The sequence below is a fragment of the Nilaparvata lugens genome, chromosome 7, assembly GCF_014356525.2.
Source record: "Nilaparvata lugens isolate BPH chromosome 7, ASM1435652v1, whole genome shotgun sequence".
NCBI lineage: Eukaryota > Metazoa > Arthropoda > Insecta > Hemiptera > Delphacidae > Nilaparvata > Nilaparvata lugens.
The window spans coordinates 34,911,798-34,933,698 of NC_052510.1; the positions used below are offsets into that span (position 1 = coordinate 34,911,798).

At 35.9% G+C, this 21,901-nt stretch overlaps 1 protein-coding gene across 1 annotated transcript in view; it reads left to right on the forward strand.

The window, feature by feature from the left end:
* Positions 1–21,901, forward strand: part of LOC111051499 (cullin-5) — a 47,676-nt gene that overhangs the window by 16,069 nt on the left and 9,706 nt on the right. Inside the window, exons 5-10 of the mRNA XM_039432620.1 lie at positions 8,866–9,086; positions 10,585–10,678; positions 14,911–15,041; positions 16,131–16,298; positions 16,674–16,808; positions 20,928–21,052. Coding sequence (XP_039288554.1) covers positions 8,866–9,086; positions 10,585–10,678; positions 14,911–15,041; positions 16,131–16,298; positions 16,674–16,808; positions 20,928–21,052 — 874 coding nt within the window. The remainder of the gene's footprint in view (positions 1–8,865; positions 9,087–10,584; positions 10,679–14,910; positions 15,042–16,130; positions 16,299–16,673; positions 16,809–20,927; positions 21,053–21,901) is intronic.

Below are 21,901 nucleotides of genomic sequence, written 5' to 3' on the forward strand. Positions count from 1 at the left end.
TTCACTTAGTGACTTTCCGGGCTTAGGTAGCATTATAACTTCGGCTACTTTCCATAAACTTGGCACGTACTTTAAACGGAAAGCTGCATTGAAAATATGACTCAATTTCACAATTGCTTTTCTAGGAAGATGTTGAAGTATTTCTCCTGTTATGAGGTCATATCCGGGTGATTTCTTCTTTGCCATATTATTTATTTCTTTTTTAACTTCTCTTGGCGATGTTGGAGGGATATCCAAAAGTCTTGGCTGTATGATTACATTTATTCCATCATTGAGCACTCTATCATCATGAGGAGTAAATGTTTTCTCAAGATGGTTTGCAAACAAAACCACTTTTTCCTTACTGCTGTGAGCCCATGTTCCATCTTCTTTTCTTATTGGTGCCACTTGTTCCACTGGTCTCTTTATTTTCTTTGTCGCTCTCCATAGTGAGTAGTTGGTACTGGCCTCATTACTTAGTTCCTCCATGTAAGTGTTAATCTCTTGCTGTTTTATTTCATGTATTGCTCCTCTCAAGTTCTGTGTAATTCTATTCAGTTCTATTTTACTTCTTGGATCTCTTGTCGTTTGCCAGATTCTTCTAGTTCTTCTTCTTTCTGCTATCAGCTCTCTTACTACTAAGTGGGGGAGTGTTTTCCCATGCAGATTGTTGAATGTTCGTTACAAACTCTTGTACTTCATTTTCCAGCTCTTCAGTCGTTTGTAGAGATGTGTCTAAATCAATTTTATTTTCTATCATGTGCTTTAATGATTAGTCTCTGACTAGGTGCTAATTTTTAAATAATATAAAAAAATAAGAATGATATATCGATTCAGTGTAGTGCTTTATGTGGTGAAAAATTCCATTTAAAGTGCGAAAACATTCCATCAGTAAATTTCGGGAAGATCTGCGAGCTGGGTGATCTGGTAAGGTGGCACTGATCCAGTTGTGATTTGAGGTTAGATCAGTTTCGTCTACTACAGTTCAAACCGGTTGATCTCCTAGATTTGAATATTAAACTGAATGAGATTGTAGATAGAATCAGTGATGTGAACAGTGAAAATATCAAATTGTCTGAAAAGTTAAATTCCACTTTACAATGTACCGGTAATACCAATCCTCAATTGGAATGTAGGCCTTCTGCCAACGGTAGGAGATCGTCAATTGGTAATCTCAGCTTTGAAGGATTTCCTAGTCCAAGGAGATTGATGCGATTGCTACTAGAAAGAATAATTTGAAGAAATCTGTGAAGTCTAAAGTGGAGAAATTCGAAAAAATAGCAAATTCAGACTTGACTGTTGATAACAATAACTTTGTGATTTCCAATAGTCAGAGTAAAAATCAAACAAATACTGAAGCTTTTGAAACGAGCAATAGGACTGAACATCAGGTTTGTACTCATTTGTATGCAGATAGTGAAAGTTCAAGTATATCTTTAAGGGAAAAAGAAAATGACTGGAAACTAGTGACAGGTAGAAGGCAAGCAAAGAAAGTTAATAAGGCTAATCGCAAATTTGAACACAAACTCATTATTGGCTCAGGTTCGATTGGCCAGAGCTTCTATCTGGTGAAAAAAGGCCTGGTTCCATTTTGGCAAAATCAAAAAAGAAACTTCTGTAACAGATGTTGAATCATTTCTGGCATCAGCTCTCCCTCAGCTTGATATATTGGTGAAAAAGCCAAACTCTAAGGGTGCTCATGATAGTTTCAAGTTGGGTATTGATTTCAATCATCGTGAAAAAATTACAGAGCCTTCATTGTGGCCAAAGAATATTACTCTGAGGCGTTTTTTATTCATGAGACCCAGGGGGAGCCAGATGAAATAGGGATGTCAGTGCAGTCGGTGCCAGTCTCTGCAGTGAATAATAGACTCTTAAGCTGTGTTTTCGTAACGGGCAGAAGCAGAATCGATTGCAGCGCACCCAAGCGGGCAGAAACAGTAACATTCAAAGAACTAGTTCTTTGACATGAATTTTGCTTTATAGGCATGTCAATCAAAGAGTTAACTTTTCATTTCCTATGCTTGAAATTTGTAAGGGTTAACTATTTGAAGTAACTGATTGTATTTTATTATAAATAAGATATTATTTTATTAACTAGAAGCATTCCATTATTAATAAGATATTATTATAATTATTTTATTAACTAGAATCAATTGTCTTTAGAGTCAATGCATGTTCTTTGAATCACATCGTTTATATATAGGTAGGCCTACCTACTTGTATGAGTACCTTATTCAACTTCAAAGGCCTATTGAAGCTCTATCGAAAAAAAAATTCAAATTAATAAATAAGTGCTTTACTTTTGGCATTTTTGGAATCTACGGGTTATATTACACCAAGGGAAATCAATATTGTAAACGTTTTTAAGGCAATTTTATTTTAGCAGTCCCCTTTTTGATCATTGGATGGGTACGGTCCCGGCTGATATACATGTATAAGAATCGTGAGGCCCATTGACTGCCTAAATCAATATGCCTTCTCAGGCAATGTTCAATTAGGGACTCCTCACCAGTAAAAGCTATACGAATATTAGAAATAATTATTAATATAGATTAACACATATGACATGTACAAAGTGTATTCAAACAGGCGAACTAATTCTAATATTATTGTTGAGATAACTATATCTTGCTAGAATAAACAGGTTCTGTTATGGTACTTTAAATAACACATAGCCTATTTTAAAATGGATAAATATTTATTAATTATAGAAGGTAACTAGTACCCTTGTGATATTCCAAAATGAAACATGATTAGTTTCGACATTTTCAATAAGGACTCTCTTGACAATGACATAATTAGAAACTGGTCATGCTTATTTCGAATATATTAGGGTAGGCCTACTAGTTATCTTCTATAATTAAACATTAAAGTTGCCCTATTAAAATAATACTTTATTATAGTGAGGTCCACGTTATAATGACAGTATTTGATAAACTTTGGTTTAGCTATCCTTGTCTATCATTCGACAAAGCCGGTGGTAGTATCCTTTTCTAGGTCCACAACGGTGCCAATTATGTTTTTGACAGTGTAGAAATATGATTAATCAATGCAGAGAATCGGCATCGCTATTCTTCTATCTTTATCCACTGTCATTATAACGTGGATCTCACTAAAGATATTCATTAGAATTAGAGTAGCCATTCAAACTCCTTATTTACTATAATGTTCTAAAAGCTTATCAATTCTAATCAAAACCTTGGAAATATAGCCTAGAAGGTAGAATTAAAAGTGATTATATATTATTTGATGTGGTTTAGAACATAATATTTTCAACTTTTGCTTGAGTTATTTTTCATATTCAAAGAATTATTACCCCTTCAATGCAGTACATAAGTACTATTACTTACTTCTTAATGCAATACATAATTGTGATAGCCTACCCTATTTTATATCCAATTCAAGTCTATTATTTAACTACATGTTACCTTTAGCATTTGCCAGTCAGCAATGTTAAATAATTTTACTATTTCCAAAAAAAACAGAAGCCATACAGAACCAATAGAGTTGTTGATAATAGTTCGATGCTGTTGGGTTGAATATAGTTTTAAAAATCTCTCAAGTATAAACCATCAAAACTAATTTTATTAGCTTCATGTCACTTGCTGTTTTCTTCAAAACTACCTGAATTGAAGCAGGAGCAATCGCCCAACCCCCCTACCTCCCAAAGAGGATATTATTATGAATAACATGAAATAAACACATCAAGATTTACTGAAAAAAATTATATATTTCTTAGATTAGTCCATCTCTTTTTTCTGTAGGCTACTACATCATACATGAATCATATCCATGGAATATTATTCATAGTTGATTTTCTTTGCCATCCTCTACTTCTGGCTGGTACACCACTAAGCCTGAAATCAAAAAGTTATAGATAATTATTTATTATTCATTATAAAAAAACTTTGCAAAGTGAATTCTGAAATTGATTGTTTGTGATCTGTATAAGTTTTCAATTACATTTCTTGGCAAGGAACCCCCCCCCCCCAATAATGAAAAAGTAATATTATATGAGAAATTCCAATAAATTCCAACAATCAGTTGAATTATTATCACCATCAATCTCCATGCACGAATTGGGATTAATAAGTGTGCCCCAAGGTCAAAACAACTTGTCGGTGAACAACATATTTTTGGATACCATGAACAATTCATTCATTTCTGTGGTCAGTAGGCCTACTTCTCGACCGTTTGGTTTACTAAACTCTTCCAAAATGTACTGCATAAAGTAAATTTTGATTCTATATTTAGAGTTCATTTCTGTGGTCAGTAGGCCTACTTCTCGACCGTTTGGTTTACTAAACTCTTCCAAAATGTACTGCATAAAGTAAATTTTGATTCTATATTTAGAGAAACAAGTTTAATGAAACAAATGGAAATATAATCAATTAATTGCTTAATCTGAAATGATGATTATCTACAACATTATAAGTAGAACTAAGTGATTTGAAAATAAATACCAAACTGTAAATATATAAATCTCTCAAAATAATGCAGGTATTTCATCCATGAATTCAATCATAAATTTTAAAAGGTGGAATTACTGTCATTGAAGCTATTATTCAGTGTTTTCTACCAGCACTTGCTGAGTGAATTTTTGAAGTCATCTATTCATAGTTCTAATGTATGGTCATTCATAAAGTTCAACATTCACTCAAGATCAAGATGGACAGTTGAGAAGATTGTTTTAAAAACAATGTATTCACTTATCATTCAGGGAATAGAGCTGTTCATAATATTTGGGATTCCTTCCATAAAGAAATAATTTATGTAACAAAATCTAATAATGTGATAACATTTTAACATCAAATCATTGATTTAATGTTATCACATTATTAGATTCTGTTACATAAATTATTTCTTTATGGAAGGAATCCCAAATATTATGAACAGCTCTATTCTCTGAATGATAAGTGAATACATTGTTTTTTAAACACTCTTCTCAACTGACCATCTTGATCTCATGTGGATTCACGTTGTTTCGAAATATTGTATACTGTAAGCTATTAATGATTTAAAAATTCAGTCAGTTTTTCAATTATTTTAGTCACATACCATAGTTATGTCTTACTATTTGAATATCTTACATCAAATCGATAATAAATCATCGAAGTGGATAAGCTTTTTGAAAAAATTGGAAATTTTATAAAATGACATCGCCTATATAAAGTTTGAAAAATGAGTGTAATTTTATCTTACGTAACTAACTTATTCTAACCATGGGTTCCAAAGAATTTTTCCATCCTGGTCAACAAAAAATAATTCATATGCATTTCCTTTTGAGCACATTCTCTTCAATATTTTGTTTGTAAATGGTACCTGAAAAATGAACATATTTCTTAATCTTTCAACATATATCCATTTTGGAGATAAAGTGAAGTTAATCATCAATGATAATACATAGTTTGGACTTTGAATAAATTAGAAGTGAACTGTGTCTCAATAAACTATTTACATTAGATAGACTATACATAAGTAGGTATATAGCCTACTTACATTCGTAGCACATAACAGAAAACACTTTATAATATAAATTAAAATAGGAGTCACACGACATGGATAGATTAAAAACACTAAAAAACTTACATTACACTCTCTGCTCGGTTGAGAAAGGGGACACATTTCCTCGAAAATTTCCGATTATAATGTAAGTTTTTCAGTGTTTTTAATCTATCTATGTTGTGTGTCTCCTGTTTTAATTTATACTATTTACATTGATATACCTGGCCTCAAGCAATATATCGATCAATAGAGCATGAATAAGTGTTTTAAATACATGACTATTTTAGTTTTAAATGAGTTTGGTAGCAATGGTCAACCAGAAAAATAGTACCTATTTTATCTTTTTTCAATGGCAGTCTTTCAATATTCAATTACACTGACTCTGATCAAGTTATTTCTATAACAATCTATGTAATTTTGTTTCCAAGTGAATTTAAATTAGCCTAATCAAAAGAAGATTAATTTATAGATAGGTACCAAAGACAAAGTAAATGTTCTAATAGTCAGGTTAGTTTTGTTATCGTATTGATAAACTATGAGTTTACAATATTTTGAGGTGCAACAAGGATAATGGTAGTTTAGGACTTAGAATGTAATGGAAAACTTCAAAGTCAAATAATGATGTTATTTCCAATAAATCGGTTTGTGAAAACTACTAGCTGGATTATAAAAAATGTATTTTGTGATTAGGCTAACTCAATGAAAGTGTAAAAGATTGTTAGCATGAAATACTAAAATTATACTTTAAATAAATATATAAACTTTCGTCAACTTCTAACTTCTTGAAAAATAAAAAAGATAGCAATTTAGACCTAGAGACTAGGTTATTAAAGGCCTACTACAGTAGGCTACCTGAATAAAAATTGTAAACATGCTGGTAGGCTACTTATAAAAATTATATCAAATTGTGTACGGTGGATCTAGCCTACTTTATTATGAGAATTTTAAGTCTACTTACTTGAATCCTCTATCACATCAGCAATTTTTAACCATATTCTATTTTTCAAATAGGTAATTTGTTGTGCAGGTCTGGAAAGTACAAAACTTTGAACTGTCGCATCAAATTTATAATGAATTTTACGCCTTTCTGTTGTAAATCCATTTTCAATTTCTCTTGTAAAAATTATAAGAATAAGAAAGAAACCAATGGAAATATTTTATACCTCAATTTTCTACTGCAAATTAATTTCACAGTATAATAGTAGCAATCCGAAATCTGACAACCAACAGCAAAATAATATCAAAACAAACCATTCAACAATTAAAGATTGAGGTTAAAAAGAACATGGCGTCTGATCCAGAGAAAGATTATTCTGCCGGTGTCACGTGATCAGAGCAGAAAAAGAATTCGAAGCTGTCTGTTCCTGTCAACAGAATCCCGAAATTAGTTCTTTTTACAAAACGGTTCACGAGCAGTGATCGGTCGAAGCAAAATACCATTGTGTTGATAGGCCTTGAAAAGAACGGCAAAATGAACGACAGTTCGTCTCTGATTTGAACAGTTCTTTTTTTCTGCTCAACTTTCTGCAGATGGGTGAACACTCCCATAAGAACCAATGTTAATTTAAAGTGAATTCTGTCGTCTGCCCGTTACGAAAAATAACAATTTCCTAACAACTATAGACCAGTCTCAATTTTGCCAGTTCTGTCAAAAATATTTGAGATCATAATAGCTGGCCAATTGTATGAGTTCTGTGAGCTGAATGGTCTGTTTGCTGACACTCAGTTCGGGTTCAGGGCTGGACGGTCAACAGTGGGCGCTGTTGATTGTATAATTAAAGGGATATGTGATAGTTTTGAAGGGGGGAGCCTTGCTGGGCTGACGCTATGTGATCTCAGCAAGGCTTTTGACACCCTGGATCATGAAATCTTGCTGTCTAAGTTGATTCTCTATGGTGTCGTTGGAGGCTCTCTCCAGCTTCTACGCTCATACTTGGGTGGACGCAGGCAGGTGGTGGGCTCTCACGGGTTAGAGCCCTGATTTATGGGGTGCCCCAGGGATCTGTGCTGGGACCCCTTCTGTTTCCGATTATGATCAATGATGTTGCCCTTACAGATCATAGGATGGTTGTATGCTACGCCAATGACACCTCTATCATGGATGTTGGCAGGATTATGCATGAGGTCCAGGACTTGATGAATGCATCCAGAGGGGCAGCTGCCGACTGGTTTGCTGCTAACCGGTTTGCCTTAAACAGTGAATAGACACAAACCATTGTCTTCAGGCTTAGGAATGGGATGCAGTATGAGTTCCCTCCTGTAAAGCTTGTGGGCTTCCATCTTGATAGGAAACTGTCTTGGAGGGAGCATAGTCATACAGAGTGTCTGCTGCAGGTTGAACAGAGTCCTATTTCTGCTGAGGAGCCTGAAGAGCTGTGTTCCCGAGGCATATCTCCGTATGAGCTACCATGCGTTCTTCCACAGTGTGATGTCATATGGCATGTCTTGCTGCTACAAAAAAGGCTGTGAGAATTCTGTGTGGTGCTGGATACCTAGCCCCTTGTAGGCCACTCTTTGTTGAGCAGCGTATTTTGACTGTGGTTGGCCTCTTCATTTTCAGGTCTGTGATTGGGGTAGTTGGGGAGGTGGGTGTCCTGCCTACAAGGGGTGATGGCCATGGGCATAATACCCGTAATAGGAATAGGCTCGACCTCCCGTATTGCAGGCTTGGGAGAACGCAGGTTAGTTCGGCTTACATGGTGGGAAAGATCATCAATAAGCTACCCATTACAGCGGTAAATGCCACTGGCAATCCTGAGGAGAACGTTGAGGCTGTTCCTTGAGGATCACCCGTTTTTTGCGCTGAATGAGTTTTTCAGTTGTGAAAGTGCTGCTTTGGAGCGGTATTTTACTTGATGCCTGCTCTTGCCTTGAGTGCATGCTTTTTCTCTCATTTTTAATGACTTGTCTATCTGTAACCATCCAACGTGGTTCACATTATGGACAGAAACAAACATAATAATAATAATAAATAATAATAATAATAATAGGATAATGAAATCGATGTTATTTATCATTATATTATTATAACCTAAATGTCAAAATTTCAAAGTAATTCTACTCCGATTAAACATCTACAATGATTATTGTCTTATTTTTATTATTATTATTATTATTATTATATTATTATTATTATTATTATTATTATTCATGTTCTCCTCCTCCTCATCCTCCTTCTACTCCTTCTTCTCCATCTTTTCTTCTTCTTCCTCCTCTCCTCATCCTCCACCGTGGAGTCACCATTAAATATTCTTCCCAAAAGTTATTTTCATTATAAAAATACATACTTATTATATACTGCTTTCAATTATTGCTTGTGCTCATTTCCATATTTAAAATGAATTCTTATTATTATTGTACTGAGTTTTTCTTTTCCAGTTAATCTGTGCTCAAACGCAGACGATAAGCTGCAAATATACAGAGAAAACTTCGAGAAAGCCTACATTGAATCGACAGAGACGTTCTACAAGATGAAAGCACCACAATACCTCCAAGCGAATGGCGTCCAAAATTACATGAAGTATGCTGATGCAAAACTTCGCGAAGAGGAGATTAGAGCGAGAAAGTACTTGGAACCATGCAGTGGCTCGGTTCAAGTGGTACGTCTTATTCAATAAATATGCACCTTAAATTATTTTTATAACAGTAAGATTTCAATTATATTCAAATTCAACATTATTTTCAACACAGAATCTATAAAGAACTTGATTAAAAATCGAATAATCAAAGATAATGAATAGTTATCTAAAATTAAGATTTTCGTTTCATTTCCATCAAACTCCCAAATGTCAAAATTCCAAGTTGAAGAAGATTGGTTTGCTATACTACTCTGTTATTATACAAAGCAGATAGCTCTCTCATGTTCCAACCAAAACTGCACCGTTTCCAAATTGCCAGGAATGTTTTCAGGCTTTGTAGAAATATAATGTACTACTTGAATATTCAATCTCGATCACAATATTTTATTATTAAATCATGAAAAGATATATTTTCTTGTTATTATTTGAGTGCTGATTGTAATTTGTTATGGCAAATAAATCTTATTCTTATTGTAAGTAACATGGGCAAGCCACATCAAAGTTATTTGAGATAGAGTTGATTATTATCAAGAACAATCAATAATTTTTACTTTCCTTGCCCTATTACCATAGGTAAGGAAAGTATTGCTTTCCGAAAAAAATTAAGGTACCCCAATTTCTAAATTTCTATACGTTTCAAGGTCCCCTGAGTCCAAAAAAGTGGTTTTTGGGTATTGGTGTGTGTGTGTGCGTCTGTGTACACGATATCTCATCTCCCAATTATCGGAATGACTTGAAATTTAGAACTTAGGTCCTTACACTATAAGGATCCGACACGAATAATTTCGGTCAAATGCAATTTAAGATGGCGGCTAAAATGGCAAAAATGTTGTCAAAAACAGGGGTTTTCGCGATTTTCTCGAAAACGGCTCCAACGATTTTGATCAAATTAAAAAATACCTAAAAAATTCATTGATAAGCTCTATCAACTGCCACAAGTCCCATATCTATAAAAAATTCAGGAGCACCGCCCAATCTATGCAAAGTTTGATTTTAGATTCCCAAATACCAGGCTTCAGATACAATTTAAACACAAAATTTTAAGTGGAAAAGATTGAGCATAAAAATGTCTACAATTAATGTTCAGTAACATTTTCACCTAAAATTGAAAATAGGCTCGAAATTCGAGAAAATAAGATTTTCAATTGCAAACTGTTGGTAACTGTTGATTCTATTAAATCACTCACTATGAAGAGATAGCAGACTTCGTTTGTCTGCAGAGTTATTGTCCTGTCACCAGCTGGCTCAGATCTTAGAATAGTAGACTTGAGATGCGCGTGAACACAAGCGTCAGTTGATCAATTTTCATAACGGCAAGGAAAGTTGTATGAGTGCGCCACACCAGATTTTTATCAGAGCAGATATACCAACATGACTTGGTCATACTATAGAAGGCGATGAAAAAAGAAACGTGACAACTAAGCTTCCACTGACTTTATCTTTATCAGGTATCCGACCTGAATTGACTGTTGTGTACTTTTTATTGAATCGAGGTCATTTATTTATTGTTTTTTTTCAGCTTACTGAATGCTGTGTGAATATTTTAGTTTCAAATTTCAAGAATACAGTTCTGTCAGAATGTGCCGAATTGATAAAGGCTAACGAAACCGAAAGTAAGTATAGTTACTTATAATTTTGGTAATTGCTGAGATATATAATTGGATTTTCGTTCAATAATAATTATAATTTCGTATTATCCTCATAATTTATTTGTAAACTATCATTTCAAAATATTGTTGTTTGTCGAACCACATCGTATTGAATTTACTTATTTGTAAGCCGTAATAAAATTAAATTGATTTATTGGTAATGATTAGTGATTAGCGATAATGATGCCTTTTAGTCAAAAAATAGTGTAGCGGTGAAGGTAACTGAAAGTGTTTGAAACAATGCTTATATCTAAATGTCTGCACTTCATTCTACCTTCACCGTTCCACTACGTTTTTGACACATTTGTATACATACTATCATGTACACTCTCTTTATCTTTGCGTTCAGCCAGCTTCGCTGATAGCCGAGCGTCTTTCAATAATATTAATTATTTTCTCGTCACTATTTTACTTTGTGACACCCCACTCCTACTTGGGGGGAGCCCTCCATGGCACCACCTTTTAAAAGGCGTGAGCCATCTAGGCATCACCTTAAGAGGTGTACACCTCTCAGGCATCACCTTTAGAGGTGTATGCCACTCAGGCATCACCTTTAGAGGTGTATGCCACTCAGGCAGGCATCACATTTAGAGGTGTATGCCACTCACTATGAGCGTCATCTATACCTGGTCCACAGGCACATATTTACATCGTCCATCCGGTAATCGGACTTTTATGCGTGGCTTGCCGGCCCGTTTGCGCTTACCAGGTGTCGAGACGCGGTGACAGAACACTGGATCCTTATTCCTTGAGGGACCTGGTGTGGGATCCTGGGACTGTGGGACTACTTCCTTGATGGTCGAAGACTGTGTTGGCTCTTCTACATCCGTATCAGTTGAGGGTGGTATTGACTCCTCCACATCCATGTCAGTCAATGGTGGCATTAATTCTTTCCTCACCATCTTCCTGTTTGTTGGGAGTGCTGAATTGTTTTTAGAGGATGATATCCCACCTTGGGTTATCCTCTTTGTGTTAACCGTGAGGCTATAATCTGAATCGACATGATCTGGCGTTTGCTCCACTGTGACCTCGACCGTCTCTTTGTCATTTAAGGGTGGCGTTGATTCTTTCACTTTCACCCTTTGTTTTGTCGGGCAAAGTGGATGTGTCAGTTGGTATGTGGAGGCTGGTATCCCACCTCGGGTTATCTTCTCCATGTCGACTGCTAGGCTAGACTCTGACACGTCACGAGATGGCGTTCGTTCCATCCTAACTCCCACAACTTTCTCAGAATTCGAAGTGTTTGCTCTGGCAGTTGGAGCATGAATCGGGGCCTGTCGTTTAGAGTCGGTCATCTCATCACAGTGATCAACTATGTCGTCCCAAGATGCTTGTCCTGGAATATATGAAAATTCTGCCCTGGTATCAATCAAGGCATTGAGTTTGACTCCATTCAAACGAACCTGCTTGAACATCCTTCTGTTGCGACTTTTGTTGTCCTGAGAATTGAAATCTATGGCCGATATTGTTGGGACTGTTATCCTACTCCCCAATAAGAGCGGTCGTGACTTAATAGGCTGACTTGAATTCAGTGGGGGAGGATCCCACTCTACCTCTCTCGTGAATATGTGAATATTCATTCTGTTTTCTCGCATAAATTCCATGCCTAATAGCAACTCTTGTCCAAGTCCTTCCATTATAGACGCCGCTAGTGGAACTGTGATTTGTTCTATAGTTACATTAGTTGTCAGCTTCCCACTTAATGGGGTAGATCGTCCATCGGCTAATATTGCTTGGTGACGTGCTGGCTCCTTCCGTATCATCCCTATTTTCCGGAGGACTTCATAGACCTCGTTACTCATATAATTAGCTTCAGTGCCAGTATCTAGCAATGCCCGACACTTTTTACCAGTGATTGTCACGGTAATAAATAGTCTGTTTCCCTTGATGACTCTTCAATCACAGGAATCCTCTGTACCATTCGCATCACTGCTGTCTTATTTGGAGTTTTATTCTCCTTTTGCATATCACAGACACATTTCAGTGCTCTCTTTCTGCACCTTTTACATGGTGGGATTTCGGGTCAGTGTAATCTCCAGTGCCCCGGTTTATTGTATTGCCAACACACGGGTTCAGACTCACTAAGAGATGGTCTGTTATTAGTAGGGGCTATCACTGTCTCAACCTTGAGCCTTAATAATCGTTTTCGTGTCCACAGTCATGTGAACTCTCGAATTCTGTCTATTCTGTTTTTCCTCCGCCTTGATTTGTTCATACTCCCTCGCGAATTTTTCCAATTCGTCAATACTATGAACATCAGATTGCCAAATATACTATTTGTACCGTGAGAGGAGATTCTTATACACTCTCTGTAATTTATTTTCGTCTGTGAAACCTCCACGTCGCCTCATAAGTGTCATTACATCTTCGAGGAAGTCGTCAAATGACTCACCTTCCCTTTGCTTCCTTGCCTGAATTAGATTTTCCAGGTCTTCATCGTAGGTAAGTGGAAAGTAGCGTGATCTAAAATCTGTCACAAAATTGTGATCTCCACTGGTCACGACGATTACGCATCCATAGGATGGCTTTACCAACTAGTAATTCAGGTAGTGCGACTAGTAGTTCGTTGCCAGTGAGCCCATAGGCTTGTTGTAGCTCATCTAGCCTTTCTAAGAAGCATGGAGCATCTGATTGGCCGTCATATGACAGTCTCCAGCTTCTTACTTTGTCACATACAACCCCTAAGTCCATGAGGGACTAAGTTCATGCGTTGGTGGGAATGCGAGCGGCCGCAGTATCTTCCACCCAGCAATGCAGCAATGGTCGGCCTAGTTCCGCCTAGCGGACAGAAGAAAGATCAATCTAGTCGGTTATTTGATCCCTCCAGCTAGGCTCAGCCAACCAGCCGAGACAATAGCACAATGGAGTGGCGGTCTTATTCGCGTTCATCAGCAGTTTTCTTTCTCACGATTATTTTGATTTTTGTGTTACCTATAATCAATAATAACTCCAGTCACCAGTAAAAAGTTTCCAGAAGTGGTGTACTACCATATTTATGACTTTTCATGATGATTTTTAATTATTTAAAAACATTGTTGACATTCTGAGCCTTCAGGCTAAACTTGGAGTCGCTGAGGCGCAATCAGAATTTCTCTATCACGAAAAAAACCCAGCTGTTGATCTTCCGGCAACCGTTAATAGTCATCCTGCAATGCGGCCGAAACACTTCCAAGCCAGACACCCATCTCAAATGACGACAACGCCAAGCTGTGAGAAACCATCCTGCACTGCGGCGCTAGGTTTACATCTAGCCGCTAGCCCTAGATGTATTATTATTATTTTTTAATGATAGAAACTGGTAAATTGATTTTATTTTTTAATTATATTGATATTTGAACTTAATAAATTTATTTTGGGAATAATTCTTTAGTTTTTCAAAGTTAAATTTTCCATCTGGCTAAGTCTGAAGAGAGTCTTAGTAAAAACTTACATATATGGCAGGAGTAGCTGCTGAAAAAGAACATGTGAATGAATCTGGATAAGACAAAAGTGATGCATGTAGCAAAAGATCAGGGGCAGTTAGAGATATTCAGCGGGGAAAGACAGTTGGAGCAAGTAGAGTCCTTCAAGTACTTGGGAGCCACTATTGCTTGTGATGGAAGAATGAAAAACGAAATAGCAATAGAGCAGCAGCGGCAGGAAGGTTGTACTGGGCATTATCTAGAAAGTTCCTCAGCAAAAGGGAGGTGAGCCAGGCTACCAAACTAGGAGTTTTCAGATCTACATATGTTCCAATCCTAACCTACTCTTGCGAAACATGGACGCTCTCCAAAAGAGGCAAGAGTCAGCTGCAGGCCCAAGAGATGAGGTACTTGAGGAGGGTAGCGGGGAAAACAAGAAGGGATAGGATAAGGAACCAAAACATCAGAGACAGCCTGAATTCCAAACCTCTGAAGCAAACGATTGAAGCCGCACAGTTGAGGTGGATGGGATATGTGATGAGAATGCCGACTAACAGACTGCCAAGGAGGGTCTGGGAGTGCAAGGTTGTGGGTGGTAGGGGGAGAGAAAGACCGAGGAAGAGATGGGATGATGGTGTTCGAAAGATGGCGGAAGAGAGAGGCGTGGAGTGGAGAGAAGTAAGAAGGAAGGCGCAGGAAAGAGAAAGATGGAGGGCTCTCGTAAACCTTAACACCTAACGGTAAAAGAGGATTGTCTAAGTAAGTAAATTTTCCATTTATATTGATTGATTACAGGACTTCAACTGATGTTCAAATTGATGGACAGAGTTCCGGATGGTATAGTATCTATGCTACGGGATCTAGAAGAGCATATTGTCAATGCTGGCTTGGCAGACATGGTCGCCTCTGCTGATGTCATTACTCAGGTATTTCTCATCCACTTATTTTTCGCCATGAAGTACATAACATATATATGATTTTGGATCTGTTCCTAGTAATAGAAAGACGCTGTTTTACGAACACTTGAAACAGCTGATTTCGATCAGTGCACTGGAAGTGGCTACTTACGTATCACTTTCAGTTTCTGTGCCTTTTTGAAAAGAAAGTATTTATGCCCAGTTGCAGAGTCGTTACATAAAATCAAGTTTAAAATCAGTTTAAAATCATTGACATAAATGGTTGGTCGTTGCACAGTCGTTTGCCGAAGCAAATTTAACTATATCTCAAATTAGCATCACACATAAGTCACACTGCAGCTCTATCAACTTTTTCCGTACATTTTTGTACATGCTTCTATCCAACCAATGTCTTGGCATCGGGGAAAGTTTCAATCGACATCACTGTGAACAGACCTAAAAGACCTCACATAAAATTGATAAACAATTTGGTGACTCTTGGCTTTTGGTGAGATTTCTCACCATATATAGCGATTTGGAGGTTATAAACAACTTTAAAAAACATATGGAGAGAAAAAATAATTTACTCATATACAGATGGTTTTTCGTAAACATCTTTCAAAAAAAGCTATTACCACCTCTAAAAAGCATTTGGCGGGAGTAGATATTGGGTTTAACAGCACGACTTAGGTCCCATAACTCAACTGACCTAAAAACAAGATATATTTCGTAGAAATTAAATTCCTTATGAGAATTCCCAATCCAAATATTCAAGATCTATGTATTAGAATATCAACCAAAACTCTTAATACCCACTTCTGAATTACCGATATTGAATCAATCATAAATTATATTACATTAAATAAATAATATTTGAGATATCAGTTCAATTTGGGTTTTAAACAATTTATATCTTTTCTTAATGCTTTTACTGAAAATTGGTCTCAAATTCAAAAGTGGATGAAACATAACCCACTTTTTGGACTAGTATATGAATCAAAATTCGGTGAAGGAACAGTTTTGAGCAGTGTCTGTTGGTCCTTCCTCAAACATTTTAATCAATTGTTTTTTGTATAATTATATAAATAAATATAAATTCAAGTCTACGTTCCTTTACAGGATTCAGAGAAATATGTAGAAAGACTGCTTGAACTGTTCAATGAGTTCAGTGAATTAGTGAAGAATGCGTTTACTGACGACCCCAGGTTCCTGACAGCGCGAGACAAAGCCTACAAGCAGGTGGTCAATGATACAACCGTCTTTCGATTAGAGCTTCCTACAAAACAGGTGAGACAAGACGCACCCAACATACTTGAAAAAAGCAAATACCATTGATATCAAAGTACTGTATAGCAAAGTCCTTATAGTATTTACTAATAACCAGCTTAAAATAATTTTATTGGTTTCTATCTAGGAATAAAAAATCCTAGGTGACAAACGGTAATAAGAATTACTTTCATCAAAGCTTTATTATTAATTAATATTAATGAATGTAGATTTCTAAATTTCAATTTAACAAATAATATATTATTAAAAGAAGTGTTTTTCGGAGCAAGCAAATGTCTAATCCTTGGGAGGCAAGAAGAAAAAAAATGAAACAATATATTGTATGTTGATTAGATATGCTTGAGATCAACAGTTGGTTTGTAATTATTATTTCAGAGCACTGCAATGAAATGTCAGCCCGAGTCAAAGTGTCCAGAACTGTTGGCTAACTACTGTGATATGTTATTGAGGAAAACTCCACTGAGTAAACGATTGACGTCCGATGAAATAGAGAGTAAACTGAGAGATGTGGTAAGAAGCTTTCGTTTGTTTTTGAGTTGAAGACCTACAAAGTCCTATCTTTATTCTCTTCATCATGCATTCAAATACTGCAGACAATGTGGTTGTACCAATACAGTTTGATTAAGCCTACTGAATAATACTTTGAGGCTTGAGACCTATTCAGATTAACCTTACGCTTAAGTTATAAGAGTTGAAAGTTGGAATATCATATCACCCATTATGCCCGGTCTACACGACAACGATATTTGATCAAACCTGGTTTGCGTCGTGTGGACGGAAGATCGTCGGGGAGGAGGAGGATGACGACGAGGAGGAGGGTTATTCTCTTAATCATAATGATAATTTATTTTTCGAAACTCCTAGTTAATAGTGCTATAAATTACTCTCAAGACTTCCGCTACTGCAGATGTTGACAACAGATTAATTGAATAGTTGCAATATCCTATCTCCCTCCATCTTCACATATTAATGTATTCTTTTATACTTTTACAATATCATTGTATAATGTTCCAGTAAATTCAAGTAGTATCTACTCTTGAGTGTGGGTTTACATTTCCAGCTTCAAAAACATTGAAGTTAGAGCAGGGCTGGATTTACATAATTGTGGGCAGAATGGGCTATAGCATGGCTTACTTTAGATAAAGGCTGGAGCGCACAACTTGGCAACGTCGCAGTCAAGCTCAGCTTCAGGCCGGCTAGTTAGTTACTGATTCTATTCATACTAGCAAATTGAATTCACATGGGTAGACTCCCGATTAACTACTAGCTTGATGCCCTTTATCAAATACCAATACTGAGAATTCAATTCAATGGAAGTAAAAACATATATAATATTAACTGGTAGACTAATTTAACTTCAGTTCTAGAAGTTTCAAGTAAAACGCCTTGCTTGGCAATATATTTCACTGTACCTACTTTCTGTGTCTGTATTTCCTACGAGCAATTTTATTGATCAAATGTATTTCATTAATAGATGAAAGTATTGAATAGTACCTTCTAAATGTAAAATAAAAATATGAAAGTCGAAAATAGTCTTCTTTTTAAGAAACTTCTGAATTTAATGCATTCGCTTTTTGTGCATCTATAACTAACTAGCCGTCAGGCTTGCTTTGCTCGCCATATCCGTCTAGCCAGGGGGCTCCGCCCCCTGGACCCCCGACTGGATCGTCCAAAAATGAGAGCAGCGGGCTCGCTTCGCTCGCCTGCATGTAGACCTCAGCGGAACCTCTGTACCGAATTCTGGACCCCCGACTGGATTGTCCAAAAATGAGATCAGCGGGCTCGCTTCACTCGCCTGCATGTAGACCTCAGCGGAACCTCTGTACCGAATTTGAACGTATTATGTCAATTTGATCTCGAAAAACACCTGTTACTACATCGGCGTATCTTTGGCGAACAAAATTCTTCCACCTCAGCTAAACCTGTGTACTGAATTTTTTTAAATATATTTCCATCAATTATTGAAAAAGGTGAGGAAACGCAGAAAAGCTGAGAAAACGCTAATTTTGCCTAACTGGATAAATTGGTATTTAGGAGGTCCTGGATAAATGCATTTCAATCTTCAACTTGGTGCCTACCTAACAAAGTCAACTCAACTTAATGCCAACCAGACAAAATTTTTAATTTAGTTACCAGAACAACTGTTTCGAAGAGGTACTCTCTCTAGATTATCTATATATATATATATATATATATAATATATATATATATATATATATATATATATATAAGCGAAATGGTACTCACTGACTGACTGACTCACTCACTTACTCACTCACTCACTCACTCGCAGAACTAAAAATCTACCGGACCAAAAACGTTCAAATTTAGTAGGTATGTTCAGTTGGCCCTTTAGAGGCGCACTAAGAAATATTTTGGCGATATTCTAACTCTAAGGGTGGTTTTTAAGGGTTTAAAGTTCGTCTTTTAGCATGTATATTCTTCTTATTCCAATATCTTAAAATTATAATATTGAAATGTCCATACCATATGTTAATATAGAACTATAATCTAGAGAGAGTACCTCTTCGAAACAGTTGTTAACTGGTAAGTAAATTAATAATTTTGTCAGGTTGGCATTAAGTTCAGTTGACTTTGTTAGGTTGGCACCAAGTTGAAGATTGAAATGCATTTATCGCGGAAAAATTGATAGGCACTGCTATTTCAATCAGAGCTATTCCTGGGAATATTATATTACTAGACGTCAGGCTCGCTTCGCTCGGCATATCCGTTTAGCCAGACGTTTAGTCTGGACCCTCGACTGGATCGTCCTAACATATGATAAAAATGCTCAAATGAAAAATGCAAGCGAGCGAAGCGAGCCTGCTGATCTCATTCTTGGACGATCCAGTCGGAACTATAATCTAGAGAGAGTACTTCTTCGAAACAGTTGTTCTGGTAACTAAATTAAAAATTTTGTCTGGTTGGCATTAAGTTGAATTGACTTTGTTAGGTAGGCACCAAGTTGAAGATTGAAATGCATTTATCCAGGACCTCCTAAATACCAATTTATCCAGTTAGGCAAAATTAGCGTTTTCTCAGCTTTTCTGCGTTTCCTCACCTTTTTCAATAATTGATGGAAATATATTTAAAAAAATTCAGTACACAGGTTTAGCTGAGGTGGAAGAATTTTGTTTGCCAAAGATACGCCGATGTAGTAACAGGTGTTTTTTGAGATCAAATTGACATAATACGTTCAAATTCGGTACAGAGGTTCCGCTGAGGTCTACATGCAGGCGAGCGAAGCGATATTGGAATAAGAAGAACATACATGCTAAAAGACGAACTTTAAACCCTTAAAAACCACCCTTAGAGTTAGAATATTGCCAAAATATTTCTTAGTGCGCCTCTAAAGGGCCAACTGAACATACATACTAAATTTGAACGTTTTTGGTCCGATAGATTTTTAGTTCTGCGAGTGAGTGAGTCAGTCAGTCAGTCAGTGAGTGAGTGCCATTTCGGTTTTATATATATAGACTAAGACTATACACCGTAATGATAATCGATAGTTCAATAATATCTATCAAAGGCAATATATTCTTCTACCATTTAGTTTTTGTTCGTAATAATATCTATCAATTTATATTAAAACACATCATCAAGTACCCTTCCCTTTATTATTCTTTTTTTCTTTCAAAAAACTTTTTTTAGGATAAATGGTTTTAGATGAGTTGAAACTAGTCGTGTTTTGGAAGAAAATAATACAAAGAATACTTGAAGACTTATATCATGTTTTAATAATTTCAAAGTAGCCTTATAAAGAGAAGTGATAATTTATATTAATAATGAATTAATAGGTTATTGAAAGAATTAATTGCTGAAATAATGATAATTTATTCAACTTTATTCATTAACTCAATTATATCAAGGCATTATAGTATACAACAAAATTCACAGAAGAATTGATATCCAATAGCAATAGTTTAATCTATCTTTGTGGGTTTATAATCACATTATTGACATAAATCAAATACTTACTAACTTATCCCTATTAACAAATACAAATGATTTCACAATATACAATAATACAAATGATTCTACAAAATACGATTTTTTTAATGGTGTAATGAATCTATGCATATAAAGTAAAGCATGATCGGCCTGAACCACATGGTTCCATATTGAACTTGTTCCGGCCTTCTATCTATAGTAGGCTATGGCTATAGCCCAGGTAGTAGAATACAGGAGGCTACAAATTTTGGTAAAATGTAAAAAAAAATCCAAATACTAATTATTACAAATCTCACTTCTTCTGTGGTGTGACTCTATTGAGATTTTTGTTGAAGTTGATGTCGTGTGAGCAGAGGTTTGCGCAAATATCGTTGTTGTGTAGACCCGGCATTAAATGAGAGAACATACAATCCTCAGTATTCACTCGACAATACTATCCTTAGTAGCGTTTGTATTTCTCGCCTTATCATCTGTTTGAAATATTTAAGCAAATTCTCTCAGTGTGACTGATGGTGACAAGGCAAAGCAACTCAATCTCCTTCATCAGGCTATTCATGCCATAATTTAGACATATATTGGCAAACTACTATTTTTTCAATTGTTTTATAAATTGTATGGCTTTATTTTTTATATGAAGGCTTATTATAGTTTTTTATATCCATTATTTCTCATTTTCAGCTTTTAGTCCTGAAATATGTTCAAAATAAAGATGTGTTCATGAGGTTTCACAAAGCTCATCTAACGAGACGATTGATTCTTGACACATCTGCCGATTCGGAAAAGGAAGAGAATATGGTCGAATGGTGAGTTTTCAACTTTTTCCCACGGTGACAATCACAGAAATAATCTATAATATAATATATAATAGAGGAAAGAATTGTCTTAAAAATGTACAGGATAGAAAATACACGAATGACGCATCATCACGTCTGAACTACTGAACTAGTTTACTTGAAATTCTTCATAAAGATTCTGCATTTACCGATGATGGACATACGAGGCTTATTTATTGTTATTAATCAATTAATTCTAATTTAATAATCGAAACACATTTATTCAATTTGTGATTAAAAGACGCCCAACCAAACATAGCTTTCTCCAAGTGACTTGTAGCTTAGTTGGTAGCGAGCGCGGTTGATGAATCAAATGTTGCGGGTTCGAGACATATCAAACCATTTTTTCGTTGGAAATCTTCAACTCTTATAAAGATTATCCACGTGATTTCGAGCAAAATAATAATAAATAATTATTATTCCACTCTCTGATGTTTCCTGGACATAAAGAATTTTCATTTTACAACACCAAATTTTCCCCAGTGCCAAGCACGGGTTACATGCTAGTAAATCAAATCGAATTGATATCGTTCTAATTGAAAAATTATAATTTTTTAATTGTGGATGATGGTCACATAAGGTTTTTGCGTGTGCGTTGGTCATGGGATGAGGTGATGATGATCAAAGGTCCATGCCTACCGGATGAATTTGAATCCTCCCCAGGCAGAGATAGCAGGCCTGGTGGGGTCGTTTCCGACCCAGTTCCCAATTATGATTTTTTCCTCACAAGATTTCTTTTAATTCGAATGAAAATATTATTTATTTGAACATTCATATATTTAAAAGAGGAAAAAACACTTGAATGATTAAAAACGTTTT